Consider the following 18,395-nt stretch of genomic DNA (forward strand, 5'->3'; position numbering starts at 1 on the left):
TAAAATGCCTCTAGATTTTTTTTTTTTTTTTGCATATGCCTGTGGACAGGAACATAACCAACCTCCCTCAAATGTTTAGGTCCAAATATAAAAGAGTGGAAATCTAAAAAGACTATTTAGGTCAAGATACAGCTATTGACTATAAAGCAATTCTTGAGTAGAAAGAACCATTTGATTTGAATTGTGTAACATGAAGGCAGAGTAGAAAGGTCTATAGGTAGTTACACCAGGGATGAACTTGATCTCATGCTTACAGATGGAAAGTAAGGACAATGGAGAATGGGCCTAGGATAACTACAAAAGCAGCCAAGAATTTCCTGAAAGGAGTTCAGTATCTCTCAAATACTTTTATAACTAATTTTTCTACAAAAACAGCTTGTACAGTACTTGTGTTGCCTCTTAAACACTTGCTTTGTTTATACTTCCACATTATTACAACACTAAATGTTTACACAGGCTATAAATCTTCCCCAAAAGAGGACTAATACATATTTATCCCATTAATATGTGCAACAAGCATCATATACCCTTTTTAGATGCTGTTTCTTTTCTGTGTCAGTTACTACAGTTTGTCAGATGACACTTAACCTCTTTTGTGTCATTGGCTTCTCTGGTTTTTGTGTATAGAGGCTTTTTTCTTTTATTTTGTTCGGGGAACTACACATCTCTCACCTCAATGCATGGTGAGCTTTTTCCTTAGTCTTCAGTCTGCGCTACTTCAATGATGGTAAATCTGTGAATTTTGCAATGGCTAAGACTAAACAAATTCTCTCTCTTCTACAGTCCTACTTTGTCACGGATTATGATCCAACGATTGAAGATTCATACACCAAACAATGTGTGATAGATGAGAGGGCAGCAAGGTTGGATAGTAAGTAAAAAAAAATTTAAAGCAGTGTAACTTATAAATATTTAAGAGTTTAGCTGGCAGTGTCTTAGAATTAAGAGGGTGGAATGGTCAAATTTGTACACTATGCATTGATTTACAGTGGCGACTGGCTGCTTTCCTGATTGTATGCTAGAAGTTTATGAATATGCAGTTAACTGACTGTCAGAGCTTCCTGGCTCAGCTGCTCCTGAGCAGTGGCTAAAGGCTGAGGGAGCAGGCTGGGCTGAGCCCCACTCCTCTAGCCGGCAGTGGGAATCGGCAGGGGAGGGGGCCAGGGCTCCAGTATCTGCATGGGGTGAGCTGGGATGGCCACCCTTGTGCCCTGCCACTGGCCACTGCCAAGGCCTGAGCTGCCTATGGTGGCCCCAAGTGGTTGGTGATGGTAGGGGAAATGCTGTGTGGCCATACAGCATGTGCTGATGGAGCCTCAGTGGTGCAGGGCCTTCACACTGGTCCACCATCATAGATCCTGGGAGATGTGGGATTGGGAAGGGAGCAGAGGGGTGGGGGCACCCACCTGTCCTGAATTTCCTTCAAAATTAATATGGCCACCCTATTTATGGATGGGGACCTATTCAAATCGCAGTCTTGCAGATTTTGTGGAAATCACAAAATCAGGTCATCTCTGAAATCTACAGGGAGGAAAAACCATTACTAGAAATAAAATGTTGGCTCCCCAGGGGGAGCCAGCAGTTCTTCCAGCCATGTAGCCAAGCATGAAATGGACTGCCAGCATGAAGGCACGCAGATGAAATGACTGCTGTCCCCTCCCCTTGCTGCTGATTGTCTGAGATTGGCTTTCTGTTGTGCAGCCCCCCCTCCATCAATCAGCAGTGAGGGATGGGGCCATATGACAGTCCTCAGCCAATCAGCAAGGGGTAGGACTATAGTGGACAGCCCTCCACCAATCAGCAGAGGGGTAGGGCCACCAGGGCCCCTTGGCCAATCAGAGGTCGGGGGACCTGCCATGATAAGCCCACAGACATGACACCTGGCCCTGTGATCTGCTTGCAGAACTGGCCTGCTGCTGCCTTGAATTGGGTAGACCCCTATTTATTGGTAGTGGAGTCCATTTAAAATAGGTCATCTACTGGTTGCTTGCCACCTATGCAGGGTATAGATGTTGCCTTCCAAATGTTCTACCTAGGGCTAGAAATATTGCTGAATAAAACAGATCAGTGTGGCACAGCTGAGCCATTTCCTTGGGTGAAACATGCATTGTCCCTTGTCCCACCCTTGATGGTGCAGGCCAAGGGGTGATGTAATTTCCCTGTTTTCTCCCCTCAGCCAGACCTGTCCCTAGTGATCACTGGGGACAGATGTGACTGAGCAGGGAAACCTGGGGCTTTTGTCTACCCAGCCACACCCAGGTTGTGGGTCTGCCTGGGCAGGAAAAGTCCCACTGTCTGCTCAGCCAGACTTTTGTGTCCTGGGTCTGGCTGATTGGGGAATCCCAAAATTTCCTGCTTATGTAGAGGTGTCCAGAAATTCCCTGGGGTGTGCCTGGGGGTGGGGGGGGCAACGAAGTGGCAAGAGCTCCAGGGGCTTGAGGGCCCCTCAAACCTCCAGAGCCCCTGCCAGCATGGCAGGAGAGTGCAAGCAGCTCAGGCAGCCTGTACTCTTCTGCTGAAGAGCTAATGGACGTCCACCAGAATAAAGTGGCAGAATCTGTTGCTGCCTTTTTGTTATGCCACTGATTTTTTTTATGTGGCACAATAATGAGTACCAATGCATTTGCGCTGCCATAAACTTTTATGGTGGCATAAATGAGATATCAGGCAATGCCTGATTCCACCCTTAGTTCCCTGTTAGAAATCTGTTTGAAAAGATTCCTCCAGGTAAACTTGTCTGCTATAAACTAATCAGTGGTAGAGTAGGCCTTCTGTTGCTCCTTGTCTTTAGACCTGATTTTATGCAGCGTTTTCTTACTGAGTCTGCCCTAAAGTTGAAGCCAACCATAAAAAAGTTCATCACTTGTTAGAGTCCTCCCAAGTTTTTCTAAAAAGTTAAGATCCATGAGCAGGAATCCTGCAGTATGTAGCCTTCAGAAGATAAAATCCTGATACAGGTGACCCTCACTGTTCACAGGGGATATGTTCTCGTATCCCCTGCAAATGGCGAAATCTGCGAATAAATAATTAAAAATTTAAAAGGGAGCATTATCCCAGTTTCTTTAGCATTTGTAATGCTTGTAGTTAACAAGTCTTCTACATGTGTTCAGTTCTAGATACAGCAGGACAAGAAGAATTTGGAGCCATGCGAGAGCAATATATGAGGACAGGGGAGGGCTTTCTGCTCGTCTTTTCTGTCACAGATAGAGGAAGGTAAGCGTGATATGAAAACGTATCTTGGAGCTCTGTCTAAAACCACTTGTTTGCATCAGTGACTATTACAATAATCCTGTCTGGTACAGTAAAATCTATAGACCCAAGGAAATATCCAGCCCTCACAAAAATAAGGGCTTATACACTAGCAGGTCTCTCTGTCAGTGTGTCTGTGACAGAAGTAAATAAATGAATCGAGCTGTAGCTGCAGGAAACAGCTGCATAGAAACGCAGAGCTACTCCAGCTGGTTGCTGCCTTTTGAAATACATAAGCTGCATAGCTTATCTGATCAGCTGCATGGAACTGCTGCTGAGCTTCAGCTGATCAGTGAAGTGGAGCCCTTTGAATTAAAAGCTGCAGCAAACAGGTGAGTGACTTGGCTTTTTAATTTAGCAACTTGGTGTGAAGGAAATAGGTTGCAGACCACCCTGGTACTAAATGGTCAGGGTTCTACTGTGTATCTGTTAACAGATATGACAACTGATGCCATAGCTTTGTGGCGGGAATACACCATTCCCTCTCATGGAGCTTTATCCCAATAAGGTATGTTGTAGCAAAAACTTCATAGAGCAACAGCATCTTTAAGATGCTCCTGAATTTAATAATAAAAGTTGTCATGGAAACTTGGTGTGGCTAGCAGATCTAAACTGTTGCTTGCCATCTAGCAAAGGCAGTGCCTTTTTAACACCATATTTCAGGGCTTGCTTTACATCACTTTCTAACTAATCTAAGGACATGGGAAGAGACCTAGACTTCTTTCACAACAGCCTGAGGCAAGATTTCTTGTACCTGCTCCTAGTACTGACTCCAGTTCAGGGTGGGCCTAGGTAGAGAAGTGGATCTGATCTAGGGAAGAATACAGGCGTTAGCAGTAATTTATCTTACTGCTGCTGGAAAGTAGAGTTGCATGTACCCAACCCACAACTATTGCCAATCTCTGAGAAGAGCAGCAGTAACCTCAGGTGTACTTGACAGTGCACTTGTCCCAATGCTTTGTTTCTGTGGGTGACATCAACTGGATCCCTCCCCTCTGAGGAGGGCATTTTTCCAAAGAATGCCTGTTGTGAACACTGGTCCAGCTATTTGAATATTAGCTAAATTGGGACCATATGTAGATAGATTTCTGGCTCCAGGCACTGATTTTGGCAGCATGGTGGTTTAGGATCACTCTGCCCAAGTTTTAAATGATGTGCAGATGTTTTCAGCATCTGTAGCTGGAGAGCCACTTATACCAAGCTCACAATAGAATAAACATTTTCATACAGTTGAATTTATTAAAGCAGAAGTATGACTTGTAAACATAAATATTTTGTTGTATAAACAAAGTTTGATTGGTAGCACAGTTCTTTGTTCTGCTTGGCTGCCTCTTTCACTGCTTTAAGGCAGCTTCTTTCTCTGCTCTGTTGCTGTTCAGGCCCTTGAACATGCTGTCCTCTAAAGGCTCATGGTTCTCGGGTCCAATTTTAATTTGCCCTGTTCTTGCCCTTGCCTTTATCTTGCAGGCAGGAAACTGTGTCCTTACTGGCCAGTTGAACCCTTCCCCTTTTCCTGTGCTTCCAGGAAATACCTTTTCCTAACTGGATAAACTTTTTTATAATTAAGAACAAAGTTTAATGGTCAGAAGTAGCTGGAAGCTACATTAGGAGGCCTGCTTGGATTTTTGGATGAGACTAGTTGAAATAATATTCATGCCTTTTTGTTTATAAGGCTACATATTTTGGCTGGGAATTTCAATTTTGGGTGCTTGGATTCAGTTCTTAAATTTTAGTCCTTCCCCCCTCCCTTCCCCCACCACTGATATTTATTTCTCTTTTCCTTTCCTGGAAGTCTTGACCTCTGCTTTCTTATTCTAAATGTTAAGTTTTCCTGTGGGCTCTGGCCATAGAAGAATGGAATTTAATTTTCTGTATAACTATTTATGGAAACTAACAAAATGCCTTTGCTGCTTAAATGGAGGCAGGAAGCCCATCCTGATTTCAGGAGGTACTTTTCACTCGTTTGTTTCTGACAACAGTGACTTGAATTATCATTGAACCAAAAATGAAGATAATGATTCAGGAACTCAAGACATTCATATTAAGAAAACTCAGAAGCTGTACCATCTGTATCATTGATCAGCACATGCTTCTTTGTAGTTCTCAAAGGCCAGGGACAGAAGTTGCACATAAACTGGTATAAGTGATTGATTGATTGGAAACCGGTTCAGATCTGTCACACAACAAAAGTTCAGTGCACATAAACTGCTTTCAAACTGGCCAAAACTAGTTTAAGATGAATCTGGGTGGATGTAGTATCAGACTTAACTGATTTAGATTAAATTGGTTTATTGAACTTCTTGCCCCAGATCCCCTTGACTCAGTCTCCCAGCATCTCAGGATGCTTTGCACCTCCCCCACAAGCTTCCCCTCCCCACAGGGTGAGCAGGCTAGGCTTGGCCCAAGCAGTCTGCTCCAACCAAGCAGGGAGTTCTAGTGTGCCCCAGCTTTTGGGCTGGGCCACTGCAGGCATTTGGCTACACTTCCAGAATCATAATGAATGTCTGTTCACTTATGAGTTCAAGCTGTGCAGCTTAGACTGACTAACTTGTGAAGATTGAATTGATTCAACCTTGGGCTTTTTGATTGTCTGTACTTAACCAAACAGGGGTGGGCAAGCACCCCTGGCTGGCCTGTAGAAATGAGGTTTTGGTAGCAGGGGGCTTTGTCCACATGGTGGTGGCAGCAGTAGATGCGAGCAGCAGGGCCTAATAGATCTGGATTTGGACCCTGGCTCCAGCTCTGGCAGTGTGACTTGGGTTGGAAGCATCCAGCAGCTCCATTTTTAAAGTGGCCACTACTAGAAAACATTGCTGATTCCCACTCCAGAAAGTCAGAGCAGGTCCTCTAAATTCTATATCACCAACTTGTGTAAAGATTCAATTGAGTTATGTGAAAGCTTGGTAATTCTCTCTCTTTTTTTTTTTTTTTATGCCCTGTGTTATATTAAAATGAAAATTGACAGCTGTTGCCCTTCTTTTCATGTAAACATACAGTCTGAGGGGCTTGCCTATGATACCATGGCTTCAGAGCACATGTAGTAGTATATTGAAATCTTTTCTTTTCAGCTTTGAAGAAATCTACAAGTTTCAAAGGCAGATTCTTAGAGTGAAAGACCGTGATGAATTTCCTATGATTTTAGTTGGTAACAAAGCAGATCTGGACCATCAAAGACAGGTAAGCTACTAGAAATTAGTCTTGGCTTGTTTTCTAGCATCTCGGTTCATTGTGTAGGGGGTGCTATAAAAACCATGAAGAGGATTGAGTTGAAACTGCAAATTAGCAGTGAGAGCAAAGAAACTGATGACTTATGCATTGTTAAATAAGCAATTGCAGTGAAAGATTAATACACAAAACTACTACAGTTGAGCACTTGAACATTTTCCTGTACAATATCTTCTTATGTGATTCTTCCATATACAGTAGATTCTATAGTAAGGTTGGAGCCAGACCTAGTAATATATTGGATTGATAGAGCTCAATTATGACGTTATTGCTAAGACACAAGCACCATGTCCAGTTCTTCCACACTCGGTATTTTTTCACAGCAAAAATCAGTCATAATGTACTGTATATAGTAGAACATTCTAATGCAAGCTGTGGTGGAAAACCTAAAATCTCTCATGCTTATAGCTTTTGACATGAGAAATTCACTATCATTTTATATATAACTGAGTAATCATTAACTGTACTTGTTAAAATTATTTAACATACAAAATAGATTATGCAACCAGTTGGCAAACTTTGGCTGTCAAAGAAATGCATTACATTTGATTAACTAATACTGTATTTATTTACATACCCTATGCCCCCAAATAAGACTCCTGCCTTTTTTTTGAGGGCAGAATGAAAAGAAATTTACTTTCACATAAGTAATTTAATGTAATGAGTAAAAATACATAAAACTGCTGTTCTACTAATGATAGCACATGTCTGTATGCTGCAGAACTGTCTCAACAATTGTAGAGATAGCATAGGTGTATGACTGAAATTATGGTATGCCTACATGAAGTAAAGACACTAGCATCACCTGCTATGCTCAACCATGCTTTTAAAGAAGAAAGCAATAGTTTGGTTTTATGATGTGTACCCCAATTTTCAATAGCTATTTTGCAGGGGGAGGTGTATCTGGTATACAAATAAATGTGTTTAAACAGATTTAAAATGATAGTTACCTTATCCTTGACCAGGAAGAAAACCTACAATTTTTGATTTAAGTCCAAAAACAACTATGGAAACATCTGTAAGCTAGCTACATAGTGATCTTGATGATGGCTGGTAAGAGGGAACAGTTTGAACAATATAAATACAACCCAGTGCAAGGTCCTGCACTTAGGCCAAAAATTTAAGTTCTTTATTCCTATGTGGTTTTTGGAATGCAGTGGCATAGATGTGTATGTATGGGTGGTGGCGGTGGATAACCAGTTTCATATAAGGCATAGAGATGCTATTAACTGCTAGGGCTGTGCGAAGCTTTGGGTGCTGATTCAATCAGTGGCCAAATCTCCGAATCGAATCAGGAGACGAATAAAAAGGCCCAAATCGATTCGAAGCTCTCTGAATCAATTCAGAAGTGATTCAGCAATTCATCTTTTTATTTAGTTAGTTTATTTTTTGGGCAGTCCCTGCTCACTGCTGCAGGGAGCTGGACCCAGGCTCTGTGCCAGTAAATAGGTGGTGGGGCCTGGAAGAGGGGGCAGGGAATCATGGGTGAAGACCTGCCAGGGCTCATCCCCTGCCTGCTCCATCAGATCTCCTGACGTTCCCCCCCACAACCCCCACCTACTTCTGTAGCAACATCACTGGCTGCCTGGCCCCAGTATCCTGACACTCTAAAAAGAAAGCTTCTCTCTCACCAGCTCCTGCCAGGCAGGGGAGTGATTCCCCATTGCCCTGTGCTGCATGGGGGCTCTGCCATGAGCCCCCATCCCCTGTCCACTCTCCCAGCCCTATCAATGGCTGCCCTGCCTAGCCCCAGTGTTCTGGCTCTTTAAAAACAAACAAACAAAAAAAGTCCTGCACTCAGTGGTTGCTGCAGCAGCCATCGGGGATTCTGGTGTGCTTGTGGCAGAGCCCCCCACGCAGCGCAGGACAGTGGGGATCACACCTTTCCCTACCTCCCCCATCCCCAGCCTGGCAGCAGCTGGTGACTGCAGGATTTTTTTTTCTGGTCAGGGCACTGGGGCCAGGCAGGTACGCCATTGTTGGGTCTGGAAGTGGGGGATGGGGCAGTTTCGATTTGGCTGAATCAGTTCGGGACAGTGATTTGAATCACTGCCTGCCCTCTGTTTTCCACCCCTCTCTCCCCTGAATAGGCTGAATCCAAAGCGAAGGCCTGTGCAAGCCAGCTAGTATATTAACTACTAAATAAAACTTTACTAGATTTGTGTCTAGGTCAAATAGTTAATAGACACTTCATGAAAAGATGTAGAAAAACTAAAAGTGTGAAGAGGTTTGAGCAGCATGGCATGATTTTTCTTCATTATATAAATCGGCAGTCAATAAACACTTGTGTAAATAATGGACTTCAATCTTTTGTATGTGGTTATTTTTTTTTAGTAACTTTACAAAGATTCTCATTTGTATCTACTAGTTGAGAATAAATACTAATATGTCTTGATTTGGTACTACAGTCTGCACTAAATTTGGGGGGTTTTTTTTGTTTGTTTTTTTTTGTTTTGTTTTTTTGTTCACCGGAAGGGTAAGCTACATGTACGCATCCAAGTAAGCAAACTGTAATTTTCAGTTTTTATTATAGCTTTTCCTCCAGGGTTATGTTAAGCTGCTTTTGAAGAGAAACTGAAATTAATGTAGTTCTAGTTTTTGTTTTTTTCGTCACTTTAAATTTATTTTTAATAATTTAAATCAAAATCATGCTAATTATACTATAAGGAACAAACTAAAAATATGTCTATTTAAAATTAGGCAACTTTTTAAAAAATGTATTTGTAGTTGGCTAATTGAACTGCTTCTATTCATCTGGACTTTAGAACTAGATCCATCTCCCTCTGCTTTTATATTCATACCTGAAAAAGGAAAATAAACTTCCTTGTTTCCTTGCATCCAACCTTCACATTTATTCATATTTACTTCAAGTGAATATTCTTTCTGCATTTGATAGCTGTAGCCTTTTGTAAAAGCTGATATAGCATTTTGGTAACTTTTTTTTTTGTTTTACTTGCCCTAAAATTTTAACATGTAAATGTTATAGTATCCAAGAAGTTCAAGTGGTGACTTGTGCTCATAGGCAGTGACCCTCCATCGGAAAGATCTAACAGAAAAATATACAAGAAGGTCTCGTACATGACTGTGGAATAAGATAAATTCAGACTAGAAATAAGTTTTACACTTTTTTACCAGTGAATAGTATTAGTACTGAAACAACTTATCTGTTGTGTAGGGAATTTCTTTCACTTGTACTTTCTAAATCAAGAGCTAATTTTTAAATGGATATGAGCAGCAGAATGCTAGAGATGCTATTTTCAAGGTATTCTTCACATCATAAATTGCTGGAACTTAGAAGTTGCACTTCAAACAAGTTGTCGTCCAGGGAAATTTATACTGGTAAGGCTTTGATTACTCTTCACTAAATGCTAGAGCTCAAAGAGCAGTTGCTTGGGGCTTGATACAGAAATTACTTTAAGTTCTCAGAATTACAAGACTGTCTGCAGTTTTGACCCTATTCTGGCCTCTGTCAAGTATTGAATCTTGTGCTTTTACCTGTATTGGTGAGAGAATCCTGGGTTGTCCCCTCAGGCTGGAATGCCCTTGATGCCAGCTGGGATTACTTGCAGACTGGCCTGTTTTGACACTTGCAAGTCTGGCAGATATTTTGTGACCAAAGCATTAAGTTTCACAGCAGGAACAAAACAAAAGGTTTATAATACAATAAAAAAAATCTACATGCATGTCTGTTGTATTCAAACCCTCACCAACAGGTGGTAACAACAAGCTGACTGGTATACAGGGTGCCTCAGTGCAAGGGCTAGCTAGCAGGAAGCCACAGAGTTCTGTGGCTTCAGTTTCTCTAGCAAATTCTTTACCTGTCACTACTTTTTTTGTTCTGTGGCCAGCCCTTTGACAACTACTTCTTTCCTTACTTGTGTGACTTTGGCAGAAGACAACCAAGGGAGGCAGCTTAGGCTGGATCCAGATGTGCAGGAATATGTTGCTTGCAGAGTCACAGACCTTTTGCAGCACCACAAATCACGTGTGTTGCATGTTAAATGGCACACAGCACTACTAATTTGCAGCACTGGGGCAAAATTTGCTACTGGGACTTCAAAATCCCAGTAGCAAGAAAGAAACGAACCCAGAAGAAAAAAATGGTGCAAAGCATGCCATAGTAGCGTGACCTGGGAAAAATGTGGAGACATGTCCGAAAGTTGTGGAGCCCCTGTGCTGAAGCATTCTGCAACCCAGCCTGCCACAGGACAAGGGAGCAGGCAGCTGTAGACTGGCTGCTACCCTGTCTTCGCATGCCTCAGCACAGGGGCTTTACTGTGGAGCCACCATGCTGAGGCACCCTGTACCCCAGTTAGCCATAGAGCAGCTGGCTGGTGCTCAGTATACCTCAAGATTTTGGGGAGCAGCCAGACCAGGGCTGCCTGCTCCCCCATCTCTGTGCCTCAGTTGAGCCCCCATGCTGAGGCATGTAGAGACACGAGCAGCTAACCTAGGACTACCTACCCACCTATCTCAAGGTATCTTGCACAGCACATGGAGATGGAGGAGTAGGCAGCCCAAGGTGCCTGTTCCATATGCCACTCCCCTGGCTGGCTGGGACACAAGATACCTCAGCATGGGGGCTTCCTGCTAGCTAGCCTTGCACTGAGGCACCCTGTGCCCCAGCCAGCCCATCCTGCAGCATGTGGAGCAGCAGGACAATGTGTCCCACTGCAAAGTGCACGGGCGGGAGTATGCATCGTGCCACAAATCTGTGCTGTTATGATTTGTGCTGCTGCACATGTACACCCCTGCTCATGTGGATGTGGCCTTAGAGCAACTGGTTCATAAAGTAGGGTGTTGCTTATAAAAGCTTATGACCTGTGACCCAGTTAGTCTCTAAGGTGTTAAGTCTCAACCAAGGTTAACCAAGCCATGAGATCCTTTTTAAGGATCCTGTCGAATATTAGCCCTGTTTAAATGTGGAAACAACTACACATGATTCATAGGGTAAGGTTGGAGGTTTCTGATAGGACACTGCAGACAGCCTCTTATCACTGTAATCTGTGACTTGATAGACTGTTCATATAATTTCTGAGCAGATGGCTGTAGAACAGGGTTTCTAATAAGAATTTCTCACAAATTTGTATCTTCTAATTGAAGCCTGGCAGCCTTCTTATAGGCCGTTTTCAAGCCAAGTTGATCTGTTGAAGCTAAAACTAAAAATAGATTTACTTAATTCATATTGGAGAGAGTGGCTACTAAAGCAGTCTTCAGGGCTTGTACTGGACAGATGTATAGTGAAATAGGGTACCAGTATCATTTCCCAAGCTGACTTTTCTCCAAGGTTTAACTTCTAAGTTTCAGCAATTTATGATGTGACAAACCCCTTGGGGGGGGGGAAAAAAATAGTACCTCTGGCATTTTGCTGCTTTGTATCTATTTGAAAAATAGATTTTTTTAACTTATGAATTTTCCTACATCTCTGTGAGTAAGGTACTAGTTCACATACTAATGGTGCAGTAAACATCAATACTAACCACTTTTTGCCTGGAGTAAAAAGAGAGCAGAGTATATTCAGCACATGCTACTGTATTTTGTCACATGCAGCATGTATATTTCTCTTCCAAAATTCAGCCGCTGCAAATTGTGGTGCACATAAGCAAGTCAAATATGATGACAGCAGTTTCTTCCTCTGCCAGGGCAGAGTAGGAGAAAGTGGGAGTAATGCTGTGTTGCTGCATGTGGTGCTCCCTAACTGTTAATTAGACACTCTTTCTCTCTCCTTTCCCCCTCCTGGCAGAAGCTCCTGCTGTAGAAAGTCATACTTGGCTACTGCCACTTAGATCTTTCCTTGAAAATAATGCTTTTCTTTCAAAATCAAGGTGCATATCTTATTTCCTTGCTTGCAACATGTCATTAAGTACAGCAGTTGGCTTGGCACCATTTTGCAAGTCCTACAATATTACCCCTTTCCCACCTGCCCCCCACCACATTGGCCCATCATGTTCAAGATTTTCCAGATCAGAAGACAGATGTGGCAGGTTATCAAGGTTGCCATCTGTCCATAAAGTCTACTTCTAAAACCAACCCTAAGCAATTGGGAGCTTGATCTGAAGATCACTGGTCAGGAAGAACCTGGAGGCAAAGCACTGAAGGACAGATGGAGCCAAAGCAGCTCCATCTGGTGTCCATCTGGAGTGCAGCACCCTGCAGGGAGTCTCAGGGCTTTGTAGCCCAGGGAAGCCTCTGAGCCTCCATAGCCCCCCTCTTCCCTAGCATTGTACCGTTGCTGTTGTGTCCCATTCCTTGCCTGTAATAGTGCTGAATTGCAGGTAGGCAGACAGTAACTCTCCTTTGGGAGTTACTAGGATGAGGAGGGTTGGGGCAGTGGCAGGCCAAAGATGGACTAGGCTGAGGTGGGATGGGTGGAGAGGGCAGTTTTGGCATAGGGGGCAGTTGGGGAGAATAGGGGACCCCTATGGTGGAGACAGCACTATGTAAAAACCATTGCTGCAGTTGAGCAGGGTTGCCATTGCCAACCCAAGAAATCTTCTTTTTTTTTTTTTTTACTGATAGTGTGTAAACTTCTTACTGACCACCAAGCTTCTTTATTATGGTTGGTGTTAACTCCTAAACTTGAACCTGGTGCTTGGGAGAAGGGTTTATGTTTACGTTGAACAACATATGTCAGTTAAACAAAAACAACCCCCCTCCCATCTTTTTTATCCTCCAAGACTGCAGTTTCCAAGCTGACAGATTGCACACCACCAATTTAAAATGATACAACCTTAAGTACCACCAGCACACTTTTGTCTCATAAAGTAATTTATAATCTGTTCACACTACCACTAACAAGTTGTCTGTGTACCACTGATGGTACCTGTACCACAGATTGGAAACTGCTGCTCTAAGAACAGAAGAGCTAAAAAATGGGAGGAGTAGGAAGGGGAGTGGTGTTTAACTCAACATGCCTAACTCCAGGTGAAATCCTAGGGAAAACGAGGCAGTTTTAGTTACCTAGTTAAAGAACATATGTTAAATATTCTTTCAGCTGTTAACCAGATGCGTTTGCTACTGCTGTCTCTGGAAGGAGCATTAAGTTGTTCTGACTCTTATGACGGCTGTAATCTACTTTGTGTTTTACTAGGATTTTATTTAGTTAAGAATGCACACATTCTCTTTTGCCCAGAGAAGACAGAGCCTTTATGGTGGGGTAGGGCATAGTAAAGTTTTCATTAAGTACTGTTTATCCAGGCTAACTGTGCCTTATGGTTTTCCCTGACCATATGATCAAGAACTGTCCCTTGTAATACAAAAAAATTCTGTGCCCTGACTTTGCTCTGTCCATTGTTATCTGAACTTTTACACCAATTAAAAATCATTGTCTGGTTTGCTCTCTGTATACTGAAGATTGTAATGAAGTTCCTGCTATTCCTGCTTACTAGCTTAAAGTGGAATGGCAGCTGTGTTACAGCTCTTTGGGTGGTTTTCTGTTGTAAATCCTTCGTATGACTGGGTGATCTCCACATACCAACCAGGCAATTAAAGTGGACAAGGCCCATTGTGGCATGATTTAATTTTCAGAGGTGCTCTGTAAGGCCCTTTCAGGATCTGGCCTGCCTCCTGAGCATTCTTTGTGGCAAATCCATTGAAGATGATTATACAACTTCAGATACTGTCATTGTTTATGTCAGCATGATGATTCATAGAACTGTTCCAAGGTGGTGATGCAAACACTTGCTCTCAAAATGTGTTGGATAACTGGAACTGGAATTTCAGAACTGAAGCACATCTACCTCCTTGGAGACTCTAAAGCAGTGGTTAGCTGAAACTGGTTGTGAATGCGTACTTCAATTTGGGTGGTGTTGCCATTCACATGGATAAAGGGACCACAAGAACAAAATCCCTCCTTCCCCCGTCACTGGTTTAAACAGATGTAATAAAATGAATGACTCTTACCTCTGTAAGATGTCATCTTTCCAAATGTAACAGCTGAACTTTTAGGCGAAGTATAGACCATCAAAAAGCCCAAGGATGAATAGATTCATTCTTCACAAATGAGTTTAACCTGTGTAGATTGAATCAGCAAGTGAACAGATGTTCACTTTTGAGTCTGAAAATGCAGCCATATGCCTGCAATGACTCGGACTGAAAGCTGGGGGGTGCTAGAGTATGCTTCCCTGCTTGGCTAGAGTAGATGGCTTGGGCCAAGACAAGCCCACCCACCCTGTGTGCAGGGAGGGGCTTGTAGAGGAAGTGCAAAGCATCCTGGGATGTTGGGGAGACTGGGAGTTAAGTTGAATCTGAATCTGGGACAGAAGTTCAGTAATCTGATTTAACCTAAATCGGTAAAGTCTGGTACTGCATCCATCCATGGTTGCCTTAAACTGGTTGTGGCCACTTTGGAAGCAGTTTAGGTGCATTGAACTTCCGTTGCGTTACAGGCATAGGCGACTGGTGCCTCCTGAGTCGGGGGGGCGGGTTCTCCAGCAGCCAGCTGGCAACTGGGGGAGTTGGTTTGGCGCTGGCACTTCCACTGCCACTGGAGCCAATTTCAGAGGGGGCACTAATGCCCCCCGTGCATCACCTATGGTTACAGAGTTGAACTGATTACCAAGCACTTATACTGATTTTAAATTGGATAAAACTTCTCTCCCTAGCCCTAGAATGAGAATCCTTTAGGAACTTAATTTTGAAATTGGAAAGGGAAAAAATGACTCTGTCTCTGTCTTGGCTTAGTTTTCTTGAATTCTTAGTTTTTTCTCATTCATGGGAACTGTTTTATGGCTAGTTACTTGCTAGTAAAGTGATTGTAGGGTAGCACATATACCCACAACAGAGAAGGACTTGTAAAACCAACCTTCATTTCACCATTTCTCCAAAGTGAGTGCTGAGGCCCCACTAGGGTATCATACCTTTTGGCTAGTTTGCTTGAATTTAGAGGTTGGCTAATTTGTTTTCACCCTTATGGACACTTCTGCAGAAGGAGAGAGAGGTCTCTGAGCTCTAATTCTACCATAATTCTTTACTCTTGTCAGATAGATAATCCTCTGCAGGCAAGTGTATGTATTTTTTATGAATGTCTGTCAGAATTTAGTTAGTATTCTTCTCAGTCTTTCTGGAGAGTGGTTGGTAGCGATGCTCTGAATAGACTGCTCTCTTTTTTTTTTATTGAAATGATATTTGAAATCAGAAAAGATTAAAAATGCTTCCTTGCTTGTGTGGAGAGAAAAAAAGAGCACCTATTTTTTATTCACCTTTTATCAAAGAAAGCAAAATTACAGGAAGGATTTTTTGTTATTTTAATTTTCTTCTGTTTTTGTGTTTTGTGTCCATCGTGAATGGCATTTAGTGGAAACACTCTTGTTTAGCCTCCTTGCTAATATTTAGTTACCGGATCTTTTAAACCAGTGATTCTCAACCTGGGTGCCAGGGCACCAGGGAGTGCCACCAGGTCTTTTGAAGGGTACTGCAAAATGTAAGGAGATGAGCTAAGCCAGTAAACCAAACTAAGGCTTGTCCCTGCCTGGATGATCCTTCACCTCTAGTGCCCAGCCCCTGTACAAGGAGGTAAGCCTTGTAATACATAAAATTTTAGTTTTTGAGATTTGAGTACCACTCAATTCACAGAAGTTAGAGGGGTGCCTCAAATCCAGAAAGGTCGAGAACCACTGTTTTAACCATACCATACTGCAAAGTATTTGCAGAGATGAAAATACTAATGGGTCACTGAATAATCATGATGCACACAACAAAATGCCATTATAGTGACATACACATGAATACAGACAATGCATAATTAATAACATAAACTTTGTGGGATCTGGCTTTTAGTAAGTGCTTTTTAGGCTGTTTATACAGTTGAATTGATGAGAGACCAGGAACACCAGTGACCTTGATAAAATATCAGTGGCTTGTTTTTTTTTTAACAGCTTAACTTTTTTACTGCTTGCTTTGCTCCTTCACATACTGTTGAAAGCAAATGGCACGAGGGAAGAGTGAGCACTGTAACCTTCTGGCCCACTGCAAAAAGTATTGTTTGCAGCGCTTATGAAATGAAATAATAGACACCTTCGGTGCCATCTTGCAGGGAAGTAAGAGATGCAGGTGTCTTGATGCCCACATTTGTTCCTCCAAAAGAAAACCATTTATGGTTTAAAGAAAGTCTTTTATGAAACATTAATCTTATACTTGAGAGGGGCAGGTTATGGCTTGTAGTTATTGCTGGATCCTTTCATAGATACGGGAATCCCAAGATAATCTGATATCCAAGATGCTCACTTCAATTCTTGAGCCTTTGTTAATATATTTAAGCATTTGGACTCGATTTACAATATTGGAAGAGTCTTCAAAACAAATCCTTACTCCTGTTTCAGGAACAGTTTTAATACGAAGGGCTTCCAGCTTGGCACAGGATATATTAAACTGTATCTTTTAACTGCTTGTTCTCTGTAAATAGGTCAATCGAATTCAAGGAGGCTGCTTACTGGCAAGCAGAGAAAAAGCCAGGAAGCTCTGCAGTCTTGGAGCATAAGGGGAAGGTAGAGCAGGGCATGGGGGTGGAGAGGGCAGGAAGGAGGGGGATGGTAGGGCTTGCCCACAGCAGGAACCTTACACTATGTCCCTGAAAGTCAGGATCCATGAAAAAGTGCAGGCTCCATGCTTTTGGCAGGCTCCTAGGGGGGGAGGGGGGAACATGCAAAAAATAAAATGCTGGCTCCCTTTGGGAAATCGGCATTCCTCGAGATGACTACTGCAGCCTGGCTGCACAGCCTGCTGGGGGGCAGAGGGACTGCTAGCATAGCAAAATGGCTGCTACCCCTGCCCCTTGCCACTGTTTGGCTGTCTCGCCACCAATTGGACAGCCTTCAAGTTCTGTACAAATGTTAATCCTCATACTGTCTTGTGAGGAAGAGGAGAGTTCTTGCTGCTGTATAGATGGGACATCTGTGTCTTGTTTCTCCATGCCTTGCCTGAGAGCACATCTAGACCATGGTACACTAGAATTCACATGGTGTACAGGACCAAAATGTGCTCTTTTATTTGAATGCTGCAAGTCAAACTTTGGTTTTGCTTGCTTTATCAGTTTAGGGTAACAGACAGTTGTCACTTTGTGTATAGTGCTCCAAAAGGATAGTATAGACCAGATGCAAATGCATTAATAATATATTATTGCTTGAGATGCCTTTTCTATAATTGGTTAATATGCAGCTAATGGTGCATGCAAAAATAATCCCTATGGATTATGACAATTCAAAGGTCTTCTAACATAAGGCAAAGCTTGGATGACTTCTGTATTCCTGAGGCAGGCAGGAAGAGTTGACAAGAAAAAGAAAGCTGTCATGCACTGGAAGAAGCCTGTTGCCAGTCTGAAATGAACTTGCAAAAGCATAAAAAAAGCTGCTCCAAACCTTCCTCGTGCTCCTGCTCTAATCATAGATCTTGCTTTTGGTAACATGCCCTGGGCTAAATGCTTATGTGCATATAAACTCTTTGAAAAAAAGTAAAAAAGGCCTCATATTCTGCCTTTGCCATTCACCTGAATGAAGGGACTGCAAGCAAAAAATCTGTCCCCCTCAGTGATGTAAACAGATATGTAATGAAATGAGCAGGGAGGGCTGTAATGAATAGCATTTGTATCTAAAACTCTTTTGAAGGCACTCACAGAGTGGTAAGGGAAGGCCATGCAATCAGTTTAATAGCATGGAATGACAGGACTGTATCTAGAATACAACAACTGTTGTCTCAGTTGTCTCAATACTGAGACCTTTGCTACCGTTTGACACTTGGGATAAAAGTGGCATGTGTCTGCAGATATCACATATCAATAACATTTATACACTGTGTACTCCAAACCTTTTGTTTTCATACTTCAGATTTTTGACAGGAAGTTTTTTTTCACTACCATGAGAATTTTCTCTAATAGTTTCATAGTTAGTAGGGTCGGAAGGGACCTGAGCAGAGCATCAAGTCTGACC

The 18,395-nt window shown here is 42.5% G+C and overlaps 1 protein-coding gene across 1 annotated transcript in view; it reads left to right on the forward strand.

Moving 5' to 3' along the window:
• Positions 1-695: 695 nt before the first annotated feature.
• The window catches only part of RRAS2 (related RAS viral (r-ras) oncogene homolog 2), a 29,330-nt gene continuing 11,630 nt past the window's right edge, over positions 696-18,395 (forward strand). Inside the window, exons 1-3 of the mRNA XM_019552227.1 lie at positions 696-871; positions 3,111-3,213; positions 6,318-6,426. Coding sequence (XP_019407772.1) covers positions 748-871; positions 3,111-3,213; positions 6,318-6,426 — 336 coding nt within the window. The 5' untranslated portion in view covers positions 696-747. The remainder of the gene's footprint in view (positions 872-3,110; positions 3,214-6,317; positions 6,427-18,395) is intronic.

The sequence above is a fragment of the Crocodylus porosus genome, unplaced genomic scaffold (assembly GCF_001723895.1).
Source record: "Crocodylus porosus isolate Cpor-Errol unplaced genomic scaffold, CroPor_comp1, whole genome shotgun sequence".
Classification (NCBI taxonomy): Eukaryota; Metazoa; Chordata; order Crocodylia; family Crocodylidae; genus Crocodylus; species Crocodylus porosus.